Source organism: Bos indicus x Bos taurus, chromosome 24 (assembly GCF_003369695.1).
Source record: "Bos indicus x Bos taurus breed Angus x Brahman F1 hybrid chromosome 24, Bos_hybrid_MaternalHap_v2.0, whole genome shotgun sequence".
Taxonomy (NCBI): domain Eukaryota; kingdom Metazoa; phylum Chordata; class Mammalia; order Artiodactyla; family Bovidae; genus Bos; species Bos indicus x Bos taurus.
In genome coordinates this window covers 32,955,119-32,974,679 of record NC_040099.1, presented here as the reverse complement: position 1 = coordinate 32,974,679, position 19,561 = coordinate 32,955,119, and the positions used below count along the sequence as shown (strand labels likewise).

The 19,561-nt window shown below is 45.2% G+C and overlaps 1 protein-coding gene across 2 annotated transcripts in view; it reads left to right on the top strand.

The window, feature by feature from the left end:
* LAMA3 (laminin subunit alpha 3) overlaps positions 1 to 19,561 on the top strand; it is a 250,109-nt gene that overhangs the window by 157,174 nt on the left and 73,374 nt on the right. The window contains exons 37-40 of one of the 2 annotated variants that reach the window (XM_027525882.1): positions 1,469 to 1,552; positions 7,325 to 7,555; positions 11,161 to 11,274; positions 18,058 to 18,167. In XM_027525882.1, the coding sequence (XP_027381683.1) occupies positions 1,469 to 1,552; positions 7,325 to 7,555; positions 11,161 to 11,274; positions 18,058 to 18,167 (539 nt within the window). Of the gene's footprint in view, positions 1 to 1,468; positions 1,553 to 7,324; positions 7,556 to 8,701; positions 8,980 to 11,160; positions 11,275 to 18,057; positions 18,168 to 19,561 lie in introns of those variants that run through there. The other variant, XM_027525883.1, reaches the window with a different exon arrangement.

Sequence of the window (19,561 nt, the reverse complement as noted above, 5' to 3'; positions counted from 1 at the left end):
ACGAGATACTGAGGAGCCCTTTTGGTTTTTTGAGAAGTGACACCCGCATGCTATGTGCTGGGCACCCAGTCCAGAACTACAATCTAGCAATTTCCTGGAGGGCAGGGGTGATATACCATCCTGCTTTGAATCCCTACAAGGTACAGAACCTTGAACATGGGATGGGGTGCCATCGCCTGGTCTTGACTGTGTTTCTGGTTCATGTGCTGTAATTAATGTGTTGCAATCCCAGCTTCCTGAAGGACTTCTTGGTGTATTTTGTGTAAGTGATGCCTGGAAAACCCCACATGTCTCATGCCAGCTGACGGCCTCGCATTCTGGTAGCTTTTTGTGTTCAGGCATGGCTGTGCTGTGTTCTGTTTCTGCTGGCACCCAAATGTATTGAACTGTTGTTTTAAAAACTCAAAGGAACCTTCCTTTGCAAAACATCTTGAAAATGAAGCACCCAGGACTTTAAAGTCCAAGGAAAAATAGTTCCACAATAAAAACACTATTATGACATGCTGTAGATCAGCTTCATTATTTTTTTACAGAGCATCTCAAATTCAGGCCATTAGTATGCCTATGTTTTACTGCCTCTGTTATTATGCAAACTGTTGGAGCTCATGGAGAAGTGAGGACCAAAATTTCTTCTTAATTTATCTTCAAACTTGGAAAGTAATTTAGGCTCATAAAGCATATACTCTGCTGCTTTGTTCCAAACCACTAAAATTAAAAGCTTATTGGGCATGTTTCTTAGATTAAGGTATTAAATGAGTGATTGCAGATAATGCTCTTCTTTCTGAAAGGCCAGCTCTGGTGAATGAAACCTTTAGGGGTTTGGTGCCCCAGCAGAAGAGCTGAGCCTCCTCTGTGTGGGTGTGGGGTGAGGGTGCTGGTGGTGGGTGCTGACTGTCCCATTGTGCCCTCAAGAGCCTCTGTAATGGGGACCGGCGTGCAGAGGTTGAGTGATGGGGCTGGTGCCTGCAGGGTCTTGGGCTGTGGGGTGAGCCCTGCTGCACGTGCCAGCCCCACAGCACCCTGTCCATGCCACCTGCACAGCCCACAGCCAGCCTGCCAGCCTTCTGCCCTCCTTCCCCTCCCCACTAACCCACCCACCAAAGCACTTTCTTGCTCCCTGTCTGGTCCTAGACAGTAGGGGAACTGGTCCCTCATGTTATCTGCAAAGCATGTTTATTGATTTTTAAAAATTGTTTCCATCTTTCTAAGCCACTTTTAGTCAAAGGAACTTTCCTTTGTGAAAGTTTAGGAAACAAAGGTTTCCTATTTGGGAAAATGAACTCTATTAGGTCTTATTATTCCATTTCCGTGTTACTAATCCTTTTGCTTGTCAGTTCATTTCGCAGTTACTTTTTTAGAATCAGTCATTTCATGTAAAGCAGATCCATAGACATTTGTTCTCAAATCAGCCATAAACTTTGAAACATGATGGCCAAGCTACCAACACATTCATATTTGTCTTCCACAGGGTCAGCACATGTCCATCATCTACCATGAGCCAAACCACCCCCGGCCAGACCGGCTGCATCACGGGCGAGTGCAGATGGTGGAGGTAAGGGAAAAGTGAATGTGAAGTGGTTCTTTCTTTTGTCTTTTTTAATTTTTTTGGCCACGCTGCAAAGCATGTGGGATCTTAGTTCCCTGACCAGGAATCGAACCTGCACCCCTTGCAGTGGAAGCTCTGCAGCTTAACTGGACCACCAGGGAGGTCCCTGAAATGGCTCTTGATGAGCTTTTAAGAGTTGGTTTTTCTTTTTACTTATTTTATGAATTCAAAATATTAATTATATTTATGTAAATATAATTTGATATATAAATTAGAAATTATATAAAGTATACAGAGCTCCAACCTCACAGGGCTTTGTTTGCAGTATCTTTATGGCACGGAAACAGGAGACCATCCTGTCTCCCGTTTTACAGTTAAATATCCTTAATGTATAAATTCCATGAGTCTGTCATGCTCCGATATAGCTCCCATTTGTCCTCAGGATTCCCTCAGTGCCTGGAACCTGGTGACTTTCCAACAAATGTGCTTGGGGTGAATAAATGGAAAAGTTACAAGCACGTCTAACACCAAAAGAAATAAGAATCAGATCAGATCAGATCAATCGCTCAGTCGTGTCCGACTGTTTGCAACCCCATGAATCGCAGCACACCAGGCCTCCCTGTCCATCACCAACTCCCGGAGTTCACCCAGACTCACGTCCATCGAGTCAGTGATGCCATCCAGCCATTTCATCCTCTGTCGTCCCCTTCTCCTCCTGCCCCCAATCCCTCACACCATCAGAGTCTTTTCCAATGAGTCAACTCTTCGCATGAGGTGGCCAAAGTACTGGAGTTTCAGCTTTAGCATCATTCCTTCCAAAGAAATCCCAGGGCTGATCTCCTTCAGAATGGACTGGTTGGATCTCCTTGCAGTCCAAGGGACTCTCAAGAGTCTTCTCCAACACCACAGTTCAAAAGCATCAATTCTTCGGCACTCAGCTTTCTTCACAGTCCAACTCTCACATCCATACATGACCACAGGAAAAACCATAGCCTTGACTAGACAGACCTTTGTTGGCAAAGTAATGTCTCTGCTTTTGAATATGCTATCTAGGTTGGTCATAACTTTCCTTCTAAGGAGTAAGCATCTTTTAATTTCATGGCTGCAGTCACCATCTGTAGTGATTTTGGAGCCCAGAAAAATAAAGTCTGACACTGTTTCCACTGTTTCCCCATCTATTTCCCATGAAGTGGTGGGACTGGATGCCATGATCTTCGTTTTCTGAATGTTGAGTTTTAAGCCAACTTTTTCACTCTCCACTTTCACTTTCATCAAGAGGCTTTTGAGTTCCTCTTCACTTTCTGCCAGAAGGGTGGTGTCATCTGCATACCTGAGGTTATTGAGATTTCTCCCAGCAATCTTGACTCCAGCTTGTGTTTCTTCCAGTCCAGCATTTCTCATGATGTACTCTGCATATAAGTTAAATAAACAGGGTGACAATATACAGCCTTGATGAACTCCTTTTCCTAATTGGAACCAGTCTGTTGTTCCATGTCCAGTTCTAACTGTTGCTTCCTGACCTGCATACAAATTTCTCAAGAGGCAGATCAGGTGTTCTGGTATTCCCATCTCTTTCAGAATTTTCCACAGTTTATTGTGATCCACACAGTCAAAGGTTTTGGCATAATCAATAAAGCAGAAATAGATGTTTTTCTGGAACTCTAGTGCTTTTTCCATGATCCAGCGGATGTTGGCAATTTGATCTCTGGTTCCTCTGCCTTTTCTAAAACCAGCTTGAACATCAGGAAGTTCACAGTTCACATATTGCTGAAGCCTGGCTTGGAGAATTTTGAGCATTACTTGACTAGCGTGTGAGATGAGTGCAATTGTGCGGTAGTTTGAGCATTCTTTTGCATTGCCTTTCTTTGGGACTGGAATGAAAACTGACCTTTTCCAGTCCTGTGGCCACTGCTGAGTTTTCCAAATTTGCTGGCATATTGAGTGCAACACTTTCACAGCATCATCTTTCAGGATTTGGAATAGCTCAACTGGAATTCCATCACCTCCACTAGCTTTGTTCGTAGTGATGCTTTCTAAGGCCCACTTGACTTCACATTCCAGGATGTCTAGCTCTAGGTCAGTGATCACACCATCGTGATTATCTGGGTTGTGAAGATCTTTTTTGTACAGTTCTTCTGTGTATTCTTGCCATCTCTTCTTAATATCTTCTGCTTCTGTTAGGTCCATACCATTTCTGTCCTTTATCGAGCCCATCTTTGCATGAAATGTTCCTTTGGTATCTCTGATTTTCTTGAAGAGATCCCTGGTCTTTCCCATTCTGTTATTTTCCTCTATTTCTTTGCATTGATCACTGAAGAAGGCTTTCTTATCTCTTCTTGCTATTCTTTGGAACTCTGCATTCAGATGCTTATATATTTCCTTTTCTCCTTTGCTTTTCGCTTCTCTTCTTTTCACAGCTATTTGTAAGGCCTCCCCAGACAGCCATTTTGCTTTTTTGCATTTCTTTTCCATGGGGATGGTCTTGATCCCTGTCTCCTGTACAATGTCACGAACCTCATTCCATAGTTCATCAGACACTCTATCAGATCTAGGCCCTTAAATCTATTTCTCACTTCCACTGTATAATCATAAGAATAAGAAATAAGAATAATATAGCTAAATAAAGGAGAGCTTATCAAATTATGTGTGTGTGCATGCTAAGTCCTTTCAGTCATGCCCGACTCTTTGTCCGACCCTATGGACTGTAACCTGGCAGGCTCTTCTGTGCATGGGATTCTCCAGGCAAGAATCCTGGAGTGGGTTGCCATGCCCTCCTCCAGGGGATCTTCCTAACCCAGAGATTGAACCCACATCTCTCACATCTCCTTCGTTGGCAGGTGGGTTCTTTACCTCTAGCGCCACCTGGGAAGCCCTATCAAATTGTAGAACATTGTATTACACCTACTTATTTACAACTATTCCTTTAAACAATGTTTCAATTATATTATTAAATTTGTCCAGGGATGTCCCCTGTGGTGTACTGGCTAAGACTTCAAGCTCCCAATGTGGGGGGACCCAGGTTCAATCCCTGGTCAGGGAGCTAGATCCCACATGCTGCAGTTAAGAGTTCAGAAGGTGCAACTTTAAAACGTCCCACATGAGGAAATGAAGATGGAAGATCTGAGTGCCACAAAGAAAATGTGGCACAGGCAGCCAGAGAAACAAATAAAAACATTTAAATATGTGCAGTGAGAATTGTTAAATATATCCTCAAGGGGATACTTTTTCAAGTACCTTAAACTTGTGGACATGCTGTAACATTTCTGTACTGGTCCATCCATATGGTGGAATACCATTGGGCAATAAACAGAACAAAAAGTACCGGTAACTTCCACAGTGGATGAAGCCCAAAATATTATGCTGAAGGAAAGAAGCAAGACACAAAAGTTCACATATTATGCGATTCTGTTTATATGAGAGAGGTTATGCCAGCAAAAATGGTGAAGAACCTCTCCCAATTTTTCCTCCACAAAAGCAATGAGAAAACTGGCAAACATGGTCAAAGTCAACTAGTTTAGAAGTCTTGACAGTTAACCAAAGGCTAGCAGTCATCTGAAAAGCATCTATTCCAGAAAAAAAAAAAAAAAAAAAGCCTGAATCTTTTGCCACTAAATACTACAGTACTACATGATCTGTGGTTGGTCAAATCGATGCATTTGAAGCCACAGATGTGGAGAGTGGACTGGGAAGATTTTCACAGGTTTTTGACTCCCAGAGGGTTGTCACCCCTAATACCTGCATTGTTCAAGGGTCAGCTCTATATTCCAAATAGTTGGAAATAGGGTTCTGGAGATATTTGCACAGTCATGTTCAGTGTGACACTGTTCACAGTAGCCAAAAGGTGGAAGCAAGTTCAGTGTCTATCGACTGCCGACGGGATAAGGAAACTGTGCCACATACACACTGGAATGTTATTCAGCCTTAAAAAAGAAGAAAGTTCTGTCATATGCTAGAACGTGAATGAAATTTGAACGCATTCCACCAAGTGAAATAAGCAAGTCATGAAGAGATAACTACTGTGTGATTCCACTTACAAGGTATTTAAAGTCCTCAAATTCATAGAAACAGAAAGGAGAATGGTAGTTGCCAGGGGCTAGGGGAGGAGGAAATGGCAGTTATTGCTTAATAGGTGCTGAGTTTCAGGTTTGCAGGATGATCAAGTTCTAGAGATCTGTTGCACAATCACATTAACACAATATAGTTAACACTGCCGTACACTAGGCTTCCATGGGCTCAGGAGGTAAAGAATCTGCCTGCAATGCGGGAGACTGGGGTTCAGTCCATGGATTAGCAAGATCCCCTGCAGAAGGGACTGGCCTCCCGCTCTGGTGTTTTTGCCTGGAGAATTCCATGGACAGAGGAGCCTGGTAGGCTACAGTCCATGGGATCACATAGAGTCGGACAGACTGAGCAACTAACACTTTCACTTCACTTCACCATACTGTTAAAAATGATTAAGATGGTAAATCTTATGTTACATGTTTTTCACCATCATAAAAATAAAATAACATGAATGTGTGTGTGTGCAAGAAAAGATTGGACTGTCACAATTATGAATGTTTAATGAATGATCTGAGCTGTGCGACTTACTCCGTTTCCATATGCCTCTCTACTCTTTTTCACTCCCTTTATGCTTTTACAAGCAAAAGTGCATTTTGCAATAAGCTGAACACTGAGAAATCTGATTTCATTTTATTGCTTTTAATTTTCTGCCTTCATTTTCCCCCTCTTTCTCATGGCTCTCTTCCTTCTTGGGAACAATCCAGGATATGTGACTTCTGAATGTAAATCTACGTGTCCACTTACCTATCTCATTTTAGTATTTTCCCTGATGCATACATTTTTATTAATTTTTATTGGGTATCCCAGGTGGCTCAGTGGTAAAGAATCCACCTGCCAATGTGGGAGATGCTGGTTCAATCCCTGGCTCAGGAAGATCCCCTGGAGAAGGAAATGGCAACCCCCTCCCATATTCTTGCCTGGGAAATCCCATGGACAGAGTCCATGGGGTCACAAAAGAGTCAGACATAACTTAGTGACTAAACAACCACAAAATATAGTTGCTTTACAAGGTTGGGTTAGTTTCTGTTGTGAGGCAAAGTGAATCAGCTATATGTATACATATATCCCCTCTTTTTCAGATTTCCTTCCCATTTAGGTCACCATAGAGTCTCTTCAGTGGGCCAGTGGTAAAGAATCCATCTGCAATGCAGGAGACCCAGGTTCGATCCCTGGATCAGGAAGATCCCCTGGAGGAGGGCATGGCAACCCACTCCAGTATTCTTGCCTGGACAGTCCCCATGGACAGAGGAGCCTGGTGGGCTACAGTCATAGGGTCACAAAGAGTCAGACTCAAGTGACTTAGCACGCATGCATGCAGAGCGTTGAGTAGAGCTCCCTGTGTTATGCAGTAGGTTCTCACTAGTTATCTAGTTATACATAGTAATGTTGAGTTTATACATAATAAACTAGGGCACTAGGAACAGTTTACTATGTATAAACTACATACTATAATCTGTGTAGTTTATACACAGTAAACTAGGGAAGCCTGGCGTACTACAGTCCATGGGGTCGCAAAGTCGGACACGACTGAGTGAGTGAACAGCAGTATGCGTGTATGTTAGTCCCAGTCTCCCAGTCTATCCCACCTTCCCTCCTTGCTAACCGTAAGTTTGTTCTCTACTCCTGATGCATTTTCAGTGTCTTTTGTTGGGTTCCTTCTGGTTGGCTGTCTTGCGGTCCCTGGGACTGAGTTCGCCTCTCTGCTTTCACGTGTAGGGAAACTTCAGACATGCCAGCAGCCAGGCCCCCGTGTCCCGGGAGGAGCTGATGACCGTGCTGTCTAGACTGCAAGGTGTGCACCTCCGGGGCCTCTACTTCACTGAGACGCAGCGGCTCACCCTGAGCGGGGTGGGGCTGGAGGAGGCCTCGGAAACAGGAAGTGGACGTCGAGCACAGAGCGTGGAGATGTGTGCCTGCCCCCCTGACTACACAGGTGACTCATGTCAGGTAGGAGCTGCCCCTCAACCATCGAATGCCCTGAAGGGCTCTTGGGGCTGGTGTGCCTGTCTGCTGTCCAGCCCTCTTGGACGGCCTGGAGCCCTCTGACCATCAAACAAGTTTCTGCTGGGGGTCTAGCGTGTTATCTTACCTGGACCACCTGCAGGTATTAAAAATGAAAAAAAAAAAATCACTTGTCTCAAAACCCATCAGAAAGCATTAGGAGCTCAGTGGATCCTGGGGGTTTCAGAAATCTGGACTTTCTGGGAGGCAGGAAGGAAGTAACTGTGCACATCCCAATATGTGAGCCACTGCCTTCCCGGGAGTTGACCCAGGGCCCTCCTGCCTTTCCTTAATCCAGGGCCTCTTTCCAGCACCCATCCCCCTGTGGAGTTATGGTCCAGAAAACGTCCTGATTCTTCAGGGGAAGTTTCAGTCCAAGCTTCCAGCTCACAGCAGATCCTCAGTGGAGGCCCAGTCAACTTGACTGTCCTCTGTGTGCTGTAACATGAAACTATTTCATATCTCAAGCTGCAAATATTTCCTTTTCCCAAAGAGAGGGAAAGAAAGCACAGTAGGTAGTACAATGAATAGGAAATAGCAAACATTGTCATCTTGAGAATTCCAGACGCCTGTCGGATATGCAATTAGCAACCTCCTTAACTTCCCCTCCCGACCCCTGGATTGCAGAAAACCCTAAAGGTGATCTGCCCATCGGTTCTTTTTTTAACCTGAAGGTATAATATTTTTGCAGATTAAAATGTGACCTATTTTGCAGGCTAAAATATAATATACTCGCTGTGGTTTTCTCAGGATTCCTGCCAGGTAACTTTTAGTCCACAGGTGGCTCCGTTCTTTGTCCCCCTGCCTTCTCTGTCTTTTGTAGCCCGATTAAGTGAAATTCCTAGCCCAAGGGAAAGAGAGGGACCTCTGGCTCACCACCCTCCTGCCCAGGGCGTGTTCTAGGCTCATGACTCAGCCTGTGATTTACAGCTTCGAGTGCCGTCTCAGGGGTGAGGTGGGTAGAAGGTGATGCCTGCCCCACCTGGCAGGAATTACAGAGTGGCGCGCTTCCCTGCGGGACTGTTATGTGCGTGCTCTCCCAGGCTGACTCACAGGTGAAGTTTACAGGTGGGGCCTCCTGCCGCAGACAGCCTGCCTTCTACCTGAGTCAGCCCGGCCTGGGCAGCGAGCAGGAAGGGCAGGTATAAGAGGAAGAGGCAGAGGTCTGCGCGCAGCCAGCAGGACGCCCAGGGACTACGATGCCCCCGGCAGTGAGGTGGTCTGCCCGGAGTGCAGGATGGCTCTGGATCTTTGGGGCAGCCCTGGGGCAGTGTCTGGGGTACAGTTCACAGCAGCAAAGGGTAGTGCTTCCTCCATCTCCGGGTCAAAACCAACAGCAAGCAAGTTATGTGGAGCTTAAGCCCAGCCAGGTAACGGCCCTTTTACGTTTTGCTTTGGGTGGGGAAGGGTTCCCAGCTCCCTGAGATTTCAAGGCAGGGTGATGAGTGAGAAGTGGGTGGGCTGGGGGAGGGGCCGATGGCTCCCCCATCTGCTGACTGGCAGTGTTCATTACGGTGCCTGACAGATCGCTCTCCTGGGCTGTTAACCACAAACCCCATAAACATCAGCCCACCTGGAAATGCTGAGGCAGCTAGAGTTTGAATGCCTGTGGGATGTTCATGTCTAGGAAACTTCATGCCCTTTCTAGACGAACCCAAGGCTTAGGATAAGAGTCTGGATGCTTGTAGGTTTCCAGGCTCTGCTTGGGAGAAAAATTGCCCATAAAGTAAACTCTGAGCATCAGTGGAATCCCTATTTAAGATTAAGAAAATTGATGAGATCAATTTTGTGTAATACCTAACAGATGTGCTTCAATTAGCTGGGCATTAAACATTCATAAATTCTGCTTTCACTGTATTTAAATTTCCTGGATAGTACCTGTATATTCACAGAGAAATAAACGCTATGGCTGCTAAAGTGATCCAGGAAACTTGATAGAGACATCATTTTATCATTTGTACTACAAAAGTTTATTGGAAAAGTTATCCTGAAAAATTGTGACTTAAAAAATTATTAGTTGCAAAGTCTCTTTACTGAAGTAACATGTTGGGACACATTCGTTTTCATTTAGAACAAGTCTTCAATACAGCCTGAATAGTTGAACAGAATCGTATGTTAAATGTAGAGTTTGTGTGCTTTACAGAGGTGAGAAAATAATTATATTCCCATAACTGACAAATGTTCTGAGAGTCACATGATACATAGTTCTTGTGGAGTGTTTTTCTATTTCTAAGCAAAAGCAAATTAAGATGGGTGATTTACCTTTAATCAGGATAGACCGTCCTCACCCACCAAAGAATATTTAATTAAAGCTTTTACTGGGCATGTTGTCATAAATAAACCATATATATTTATTATTTAGATAATTTGTTCTTTATTAAATCGGATAATTTTATAATCATGTAATGGGGTATATGGTGATAATTATAAGGCCCTTGTGCCTTCTTAGTAGAGATTTTTTGCAGATACGATCATACCACCACTGGCTGAATTAAGTTCAAACGTATCTCTCAGTTGTGCTTTCAGCTTAAGAACATTCCTTTCATGTTTGGATTCTCCTTAGACAAGCCCATTCAGTAATCTAAGTTGTTGTAGTGCATTCTTTTGCCTCGACATGGTTCCTAATAGCTGAAGGGAAAATTATATTGGAAATTATATATTGTTATTGTGTATGATTTGGCATCATTTGTGTAGCTTTAGAAGGAATTTCTAGCAGCAACTGGAATATTCAGCTCTGGGGAGTGTGTGAGCTTCTTCTCATCATCATCATCATAATTCTTCTCATCCACATGAAAAATAATAACTTGCAGCATTACACTGCAAAAAGGCAATATAGAGGAGATAGGGTTAATCAAAGCAATGTTGAATAAGAGGAGACCACACTCACGGAAATTGCCTTAAGCTGGGTCCTTGTGTTCAGTAGGAACCAAACATCCCTATCAAGTTCTGTACAAGAATGCAAGCTGTTTCCTTTCCCCAGGGTTCCCAGTCACCTGTAGTCTGGTGAGTAGCAGTGAATGGGTACCACCAGACCTGCCATTATTGATTAAATCCCAGTGGTGATCCCACCTTTCCCCTCCTCCCATCCAGCTCCCCCACCAGCCCAAATCCACACTTGGAGTGGCTACCCAAAGAGAACTTGAAGGGATTTGCTCAGAGGTCCTCCCCCCTGGCAGACTGAGGTCCTGATCCTCTTTGCTTTTTCAGCCTTCCGTGCCTCCACTGGCCCTCAAAACGATTGGCTTGAGAAGGAGAGGCACCCAACTTCCACAGTCCACCCCCCACACCCCCTTTGCTCTGATTTCCCCACCACACATCTCCCATTCCACCACAAACTCCACCAGCTACTTTCACATCCACCAAGATGTGAAAACAACAGAAAACCTGATGGAAAAAGCAAGCGAACCTGGCTTGCATTGGAAGGTAGAAGTTCACACACTGACCAAAGTAGGGAAGATAGAAAGGTCAATGCTGGACGGTCAGGATAGTCACCTGCCTTGGATAATAAATTTCTTTCTTTGTATTGACTAAATGATTTGTTTGCAAAACAGGGATGCAGCCCTGGATACTATCATGAGAACAAAGGCTTATACACCGGATGGTGTGTTCCCTGCAACTGTAACGGGCATTCCAATCGCTGCCAGGATGGCTCGGGAATATGCATTGTGAGTAAACTGATGCTGGAATGTTACTAACAAATGATCTGTGTATTCCCCGTCCCCCTCCGCTAGGCCTCAGACATCAGACGTCACCTCTACCAAACCCTAAATAGAGGTGATTATGTGAGCAGGGGATGGGGTGGGGCAGGGGCACGTGCAGCACCAGGTAACCAGGCTGAATTACTTTACACTCACTTTTCCCTCCATTTTTTTTTTTCTCTAAAGATTTCTTTTCCTGTGTACTATTTTTAAAGTCTTTATTGAACTTGTTACAGTTTTGCTTCTGTTTTATGTTTTGGTTTTTTTGGCTGTAAGGCATGTGGGATCCTAGCTCCCCAACTAGAACCCTCACTCCCTGCATTAGAAGGCGAAGTCTTAACCACTTGACTGCCAGGGAAGTCCCCTTTCCCTCCATTTTAACATGCGCCGTCAGAGAACGTTCTGTCTGAGCAATTAAATTACACCTTAGCTTCTGAATCTCACTAGATGATAATAATTGGTAGATGCTGGGGTTTAACTCTTGCCATGCGTGTGTGCTAAGTGGCTTCAGTTGTGTCCGACTCTTTGCGAACCTGTGGACTATAACCCACTAGGCTTCTCTGTCTATGGGATTCTCCAGGTAAGGATACTGGCATGACATCCTTGCCATGCCCTCCTCCATCTTTCCAACCCAGGGGTGAAACCCACGTCTCCTGCAATTTCTGCATTGCAGGCAGATTCTTTACCCCTGAGCCACCTGGGAAGCCCTAACTCTTGCCAGGATATAGTAAACCAGAGCTACTCCTTTGGACCTCAATTTTGTTGCAGTGGAAACAGTGTCAGACTTTATTTTGGGGGGCTAAAAAATCACTGCAGATGGTGATTGCAGCAATGAAATTAAAAGACGCTTACTCCTTGGAAGGAAAGTTATGACCAACCTAGATAGCATATTCAAAAGCAGAGACATTACTTTGCCAACAAAGGTTCGTCTAGTCAAGGCTATGGTTTTTCCAGTGGTCATGTATGGATGTGACAGTTGGACTGTGAAGAAAGCTGAGTGCCGAAGAATTGATGCTTTTGAACTGTGGTGTTAGAGAAGACTCTTGAGAGTCCCTTGGGCTGCAAGGAGATCTAACCAGTCCATTCTAAAGGAGATCAGTCTTGGGTGTTCTTTGGAAGGACTGATGCTGAAGCTGAAACTCCAATACTTTGGCCACTTCATGCGAAGAGCTGACTCATTGGAAAAGACTCTGATGCTGGGAGGGATTGGGGGCAGGAGAAGGGGACGACAGAGGATGAGATGGCTGGATGGCATCACCGACTCGAAGGACGTGAGTTTGAGTGAATTCCGGGAGTTGGTGATGGACAGGGAGGCCTGGCGTGCTGCAATTCATGGGGTTGCAAAGAGTCAGACACGACTGAACAACTGAACTGAACTGAGCTGAGCTGAGGTGGGGCAGGAGGTTGCAGAGAGGAGACCTCATTGCTGTCAGATGAGCAGTGGCTTAAAAAATTGATCAGAGGAGAAGGAGATGCTGTCAAAGGCTGAAGGCACACTCTCCATCCATCAAACACTAACCTGCATGGCTGCCAAGGCAGTGCGTTTATAGGGGAAGACAGGCAAGGGGAGTCCCAGTGGTTTATGACTTAGCCACCAGAAAACTATCTTCTTTGGGTATGTTTTAGAAAATTCTCTCACACAAAACTAGGTTCTCAGGAGATTTTTCTCATGCATCCTGAAGCAAAACAGTTTTTATTCTGCTATCTTCCTCCCTATCCTCAGAGGTCCCCCCTCCAGTAGCCACGGTCTCCCCAGTTAGAAGGAAGATGGACAGTTCCAAGGCAAGGAGGCCACGTTGGTGCCTGAATACAGAGCCCCCACTTCTTTTGTGTGGTTCAGAAATGCATTGTCCTGGAGCGGGCTTCCTCTGCATTGTGCGAGGCACCTAGAGTGTGTTTCAGCTCTTTGAGTTCCTAGACTGTTTTATGCCCATTCAGCGTGTCCTGAGGAGCTATTTCCTCTGCAAGACAGAACAGGCCAGGACAGGAAATTGTTGTAAAAAGCCTGACAGAATATTCTGTAGGATTTTAGCCTTATAAGTTCCGAAAGTGTAAGAGATGTCAGGCAGTATTATTTTTCAGCTCTTTGGTATCTCATGTAATAGTTTGTATTTCATACTGTGTGATGTGTGTAACACAGGTAGACACTGTCATTAAAAATACTTATCTTGCCGTTGAGTCATTGCGAGGCCACTTTATAAATGCTGCCAGAGAACAAAGGGAGTTTTCTCTGTAGTCCATCCATCCAGTGAAGGGATCACTAGTGAGAGTCATAGTTCGTGTTTCAATCAAACAACAAGATTCTCTTTTTCACTTTTGTTTGTAGCTCTGTCTTCCCCTGTCCTTGACGGCCACGTGCCCTCTAGAACTGATTCATTCAGGGAACCCTTGCTGAGTATTTGCTCTTATGGGAAGGACTAAGCTAAGCGCTGGGGTTAGAACCATGGGACATAGTCGCTACTCTCAGGAGGCTTGCTGTCTGGTGGGGGGTGTGCATGTGTACACCCATGTACACGTGCACACATGAGCACACACACAAGTGTGCAGCTCAGCGGCAGGCCGTGGGTGCTGGCCCTGCACTCCAACATGGCCCTTGCCCGGGAGCCGCGCATGCAGCCCCATCCTCAGAAAACAGAAACAAGGAGACCCAGCCCTTTTCGCTGGCAGACGGGACGATTCTTTACATAGGCCTCCGCTTCCCGAGGTCCAAAGTCAATTTTGAAGTCTGGGACCTTCACACATGTGCATCTCTCCCTGTCATTTCAAGTATAAGCTTCAAAGGGTAAAAAGAAACCAGCCCACCCCCTGGCAGTAAAGCTGCATGTGTCCAGCGGGGAGGCAGCCGAAGCCAGTGACGTGTCCTGTGGGTGCCGTTGGCCGGATGGAGCTCTGATGACCGGCTCCCTTCTCTCCGCTGAGGCCCTGCTGTTCTGCCTTCTCCTGGCCGCTTTCTCTCCCTTCCTCTGCCTTTGCTATCCAGTCACCTGTCAGCTTCCCTTTGTTTCCAGTTCCTTCCCTCCTCTCTCTTCTCATCCTCGTTCTTCAGTTTTCCTCCTTTTTTATTTATTTTTAAGGGAATTTTACTTTTCAGTTATCTTACTTTAATTTTTATGCTTAACACATGTGACTGCTCAGTTGTGTCTGACTCTTTGCAACCCCATAGCCAGGCTCCTCTGTCCATGGGATTTCTCAGGCAAGATTACTGGAGTGTGTTGCCACTTCCTGCTTCAGGGAATCTTCCCGATTCAAGGATCTAAACGTCTCTTGTGTCTCCTGCATTGGTACCACCAAGGAAGCCCATTTTATATTTATTTATTTTACTTTATTTATTTGACTGCCCCAGCTCTTAGATGAGGCATCAAACTCTTAGTTTCAGCATGTGGAATCTAGTTCCCTGATCAGGAATCGAACCCAGGCCCCCTGCATAGGGAGTTCGAAGTCCCAGCTACTGGACCACCACACTGGTTTTCCTCATTTTTATTCCCTGCTGCTGGAGCCCGTCTCCCCCTGCCTCCAGGATGATTTATCTGAAACTCACAGCTGACTCGGGGGTCCCCTGAGGCTCACACCCAGACGTTCACACTCCTCAGGCAGCCTCAGGGCCCCTTGATCTGTGCTGCTGCCTCTCCAGCCATATCCTGCCCCCTTGCACTTCACCCTCGGGAACACCAGCTGCTTCAGGTTGTCCGTCCACACCACTGATCTCCTGCAAGACTGAGGTCCTGTGCACACCGGCCCCCGTGCCCAGTGCGCCCTTCCTCCCTTCCCCACCCAGCTTGCTCTTCTCCTTCTGTCCTCCACACAGGCCTCATCGCCTCCCTGAGGCTCCTCTTGGTATTAGGGCATGCTGCCAACACCTTTGTCATCGTATTCTCCACACTGTATGAAGATGTCTACTCACAGGGTTCTGTCTAGCCCCGAGTCAGGGTACCACTCTATCTTTGCGCCCCTGCACCTAGCACAGCTGAGCAGCTAGTTCATGCACAGTTTGCTGTCACATGGACCTTGGAAAGCACATGCTGTGAGGGTGGATATGGATTCATTCATTCACTCATTTATTCACAGTAAAACAAGGAAATCTGATAGGTAGATGCCTCAAATTTGCAGGACTGAGGAAGATGCTTTCAGATGATTTCAGCTGAGAGTGAGTGGTATTTCGGACATTCTTATGGGCTTTTTATCAAGCAACTCAGTTTCTAACCCCCTTCTACGCTCCTCTCCCCGTGCCCCTCTAAAGGCCCAGAGTTCAGAGGGGTTTGGGGAGGGTTTATCATAGGATTCAGGTCACCTCACCACCATTCTTGCTTCTCCACATTCTTACTTCCTCAGTGTTTTCAGCTCAGAACTAAGTTGACATGGGACTAAAGCATCTCTCTCCAGGCAGCTCTTCTTTAAAATTGTCATTTGGAGCTATAAAGGAAAGGAAACTGGGACTTTCCTGGTGATCCAATGGCTAGGACTCTGAGCTCCCAATGCAGGGGGCTTGAGTTCCATCCCTGGTCAGGAAACTGGATCCCACCTGCCACAACTAAAAGATCCTGCATGCCACAACTAAGACCCCGCATGGCCAAATAAATAAACAATAAGGAAAGGGAACTAACGTGAAAAGGGGAGCACTTAGTTCAAAAGGACAGATGTTTCTGAGAGAGTCAGGGAGGCCGAGCAAAGTAAAGGTATAGGAAGCTGACAGCACCCTCACCTGACACCCCCGAGAGACTCCTCTCTGGATCCTACAAGTCCTGATAACCTTGGAAAGTGGGTATTATTTTAACTGTACATTTTAGGAAAATTAGAATAGTATATACATCATCAGATCAGATCAGATCAGTCGCTCAGTCCTGTCCGACTCTTTGCGACCCCATGAATCGCAGCACGCCAGGCCTCCCTGTCCATCACCAACTCCCACAGTTCACTCAGACTCACGTCCATCGAGTCAGTGATGCCATCCAGCCATCTCATCCTCTGTCGTCCCCTTCTCCTCCTGCCCCCAATCCCTCCCAGCATCAGAGTCTTTTCCAATGAGTCAACTCTTCGCATGAGTTGGCCAAAGTACTGGAGTTTCAGCTTTAGCATCATTCCTTCCAAAGAAATCCCAGGGCTGATCTCCTTCAGAATGGACTAGTTGGATCTCCTTGCAGTCCAAGGGACTCTCAAGAGTCTTCTCTAACACCACAGTTCAAAAGCATCAATTCTTCAGCGCTCAGCCTTCTTCACAGTCCAACTCTCACATCCATACATGACCACAGGAAAAACCATAGCCTTGACTAGACAGACCTTTGTTGGCAAAGTAATGTCTCTGCTTTTGAATATGCTATCTAGGTTGGTCATAACTTTCCTTCCAAGGAGTAAGCGTCTTTTAATTTCATTGCTGCAATCACCATCTGCAGTGATTTTGGAGCCCAGAAAAACAAAGTCTGACACTGTTTCCCCTGTTTCCCCATCTATTTCCCATGAAGTGATGGGACCGGATGCCATGATCTTCATTTTCTGAATGTTGAGCTTTAAGCCAACTTTTTCCCTCTCCACTTTCACTTTCATCAAGAGGCTTTTGAGTTCCTCTTCACTTTCTGCCATAAGGGTGGTGTCATCTGCATACCTGAGGTTATTGAGATTTCTCCCGGCAATCTTGATTCCAGCTTGTGTTTCTTCCAGTCCAGTGTTTCTCATGATGTGCTCTGCATATAAGTTAAATAAACAGGGTGACAATATACAGCCTTGACGAACTCCTTTCCCGATTGGAACCAGTCTGTTGTTCCATGTCCAGTTCTAACTGTTGCTTCCTGACCTGCATACAGATTTCTCAAGAGGCAGGTCAGTTGTTCTGGTATTCCCATCTCTTCCAGAATTTTCCACAGTTTATTGTGATTCACACAGTCAAAGGCTTTGGCATAGTCAATAAAGCAGAAATAGATGTTTTTCTGGAACTCTTGTGCTTTTTCCATGATCCAGTGGATGTTGGCAATTTGACCTCTGGTTCCTCTGCCTTTTCTAAAACCAGCTTGAACATCTGGAAGTTCATGGTTCACATATTGCTGAAGCCTGGCTTGGAGAATTTTGAGTATTACTTTACTAGCATGTGAGATGAGTGCAATTGTGCAGTAGTTTGAGCATTCTTTGGCATTGCCTTTCTTTGGGATTGGAATGAAAACTGACCTTTTCCAGTCGTGTGGCCACTGCTGAGTTTTCCAAATTTGCTGGCATATTGAGTGCAGCACTTTCACAGCATCATCTTTCAGGATTTGGAATAGCTCAACTGGAATTCCATCACCTTCACTATTTATATGGACCTTCCCTGGCAGTCCAGTGGTTAAGACTCCACACTCAACCACTTCCACACAGTGTAGGGAACACAGGTTCAATCCCTAGCCAGGGAACTAAGATCCCACATGCCATGTGGCATGGCCAAAAAAGTTGATTTATTAAAAAATACCGAGGCCTAGAGAGGTGAAGGGACTTGCCCAAGATCCCACAGCTATGGAATGTTCAAGTGGGATTTTAACCCCACTGACCTGGCTCCATTTTGCCCTTCCTCCCCATGATAACACCAAATAGCTGATGGGAGGGCAATTACACCATTTTTCTGGCACCAACAATGATTGGCTGGGTGGGAAAAGCATATGATTAGCAAAATCGATATTGCTATGTCAGAGGGGGTTGAGTTATAATTGTGTGAGTAATTAAGATGACAGTAATCTCAATAGTAATAAATGTAATAGGTTGTTATTAATTTTACTGTTTCTCTCTCCCAAGAACTGCCAGCATAACACTGCAGGGGAACACTGTGAGCGCTGTAAAGAGGGTTACTATTGGAACACCATTCATGGATCCTGCAGAGTCTGCCCATGTCCTCATTCAGACAGGTACTGTAGACGTTTGACAATAATCTATAAAGACAGGAAGTATTGAGTTGGCAAAAGAGTTCATTTGGATTTTTTGTAGCCATGATGGAAAAACCCGATTTAACTTTTTTGGCCAACCCAATAGTTTGATGGGTGTCTAGGGTTGGGGAATGGGTGGTGGGGAGAAATGGGAAGGGGCTGTTAAATGGCATAAAATTTCTTTCAGAGGTGATGAGAATGCTCTAAAATTGTTTGTGGTCATGACTGCGCAATTCTGTGAACACACTAAAAGCCATTGAATCTAACATTTTAGGTGGGTGGATTTGTATGATATGTGAAGTCTATCTCAATAAAACAATTTTCTATTTTAAAAAAGGAATAGACAAAAAATGGAAACAAAACCAAACAAAAACAGACTCTCCAAGTTGTGTTCTTCAGGGTTTTGCCTTTTCCTCTTTTCTTTTGCTCTTCATTTAATGTCTAAGCAATTTATTGAGCATCATCCCTCCTCCAGATGCTGGGGTAACTGCAGTAAAGAAGGCTGGCAAAGACATTAAGCTTCACCTGAAGAATGGGAGGAGAGAGTGGGGTTATTCCTCAGTAAAATGTGCACAAATCAGTCTGAAGTATAACTTCAGAGATGGGCCACACCACTGATAAAAGGGTTATATGATAGATAGTGGATTCTTTACAGAGGGTGGTAGCAGGGCTTTCTGGAGTTGTTGGGCAGGGACTCAAGAGTGATGAGGTGGAGTACCAAGACAATATGATGAGGGTCCATGGCAAGGGGGGAAAAAACAGATGAGAAAACTCCTGTGATGATGAGTTTGTGGACAGTAAGAAGGCATGGATGGCTTGATTGCATTGAGAGAGAGCTGGCTGGGAGATGAGGTTGGTGGGACAGCCAGGGTACAGATCCTGTACCTTTCAGGCTAGAGTAAGGCACTTGGATGTTAAGGACTTTTATCCTCAGTGTGATGGAAGCCACAGGACAGTTCTGAGCCTCAGAGGGATGTGGTCTGCATTATCATCCAGGCTCCAGTAAGGTCAGAAGACTCTGTCAGTAGAAAGCCGTCATTTTCCTTTCGTGATAATTCATGTTCAGTTTGGCTTTGGCACTTTGTCCTACTCTTGCTCATCATCACTTGTTCACTGTGAGTCCAGACAAAATATAAACAGGTAACCAAGTGAAGCAAGATTTGATATGAAAAATCAGAGTGATGGTGATCAAGTACCAGTAGTGCCCAGGTTCAGGAGCAAGTGTGGACTGCAAGGCTGGCTGATATCAGCTGAGCTAGCAGAGAAATTGGCCGAGTCTTAAAATTATCAGAAGCCACCTGCCCAATGTGGCTTTTCTGGAGATGCATATTTGAAATATCCACCCTGGTTTGCTATCTGTGTGTTTGATACTCCTT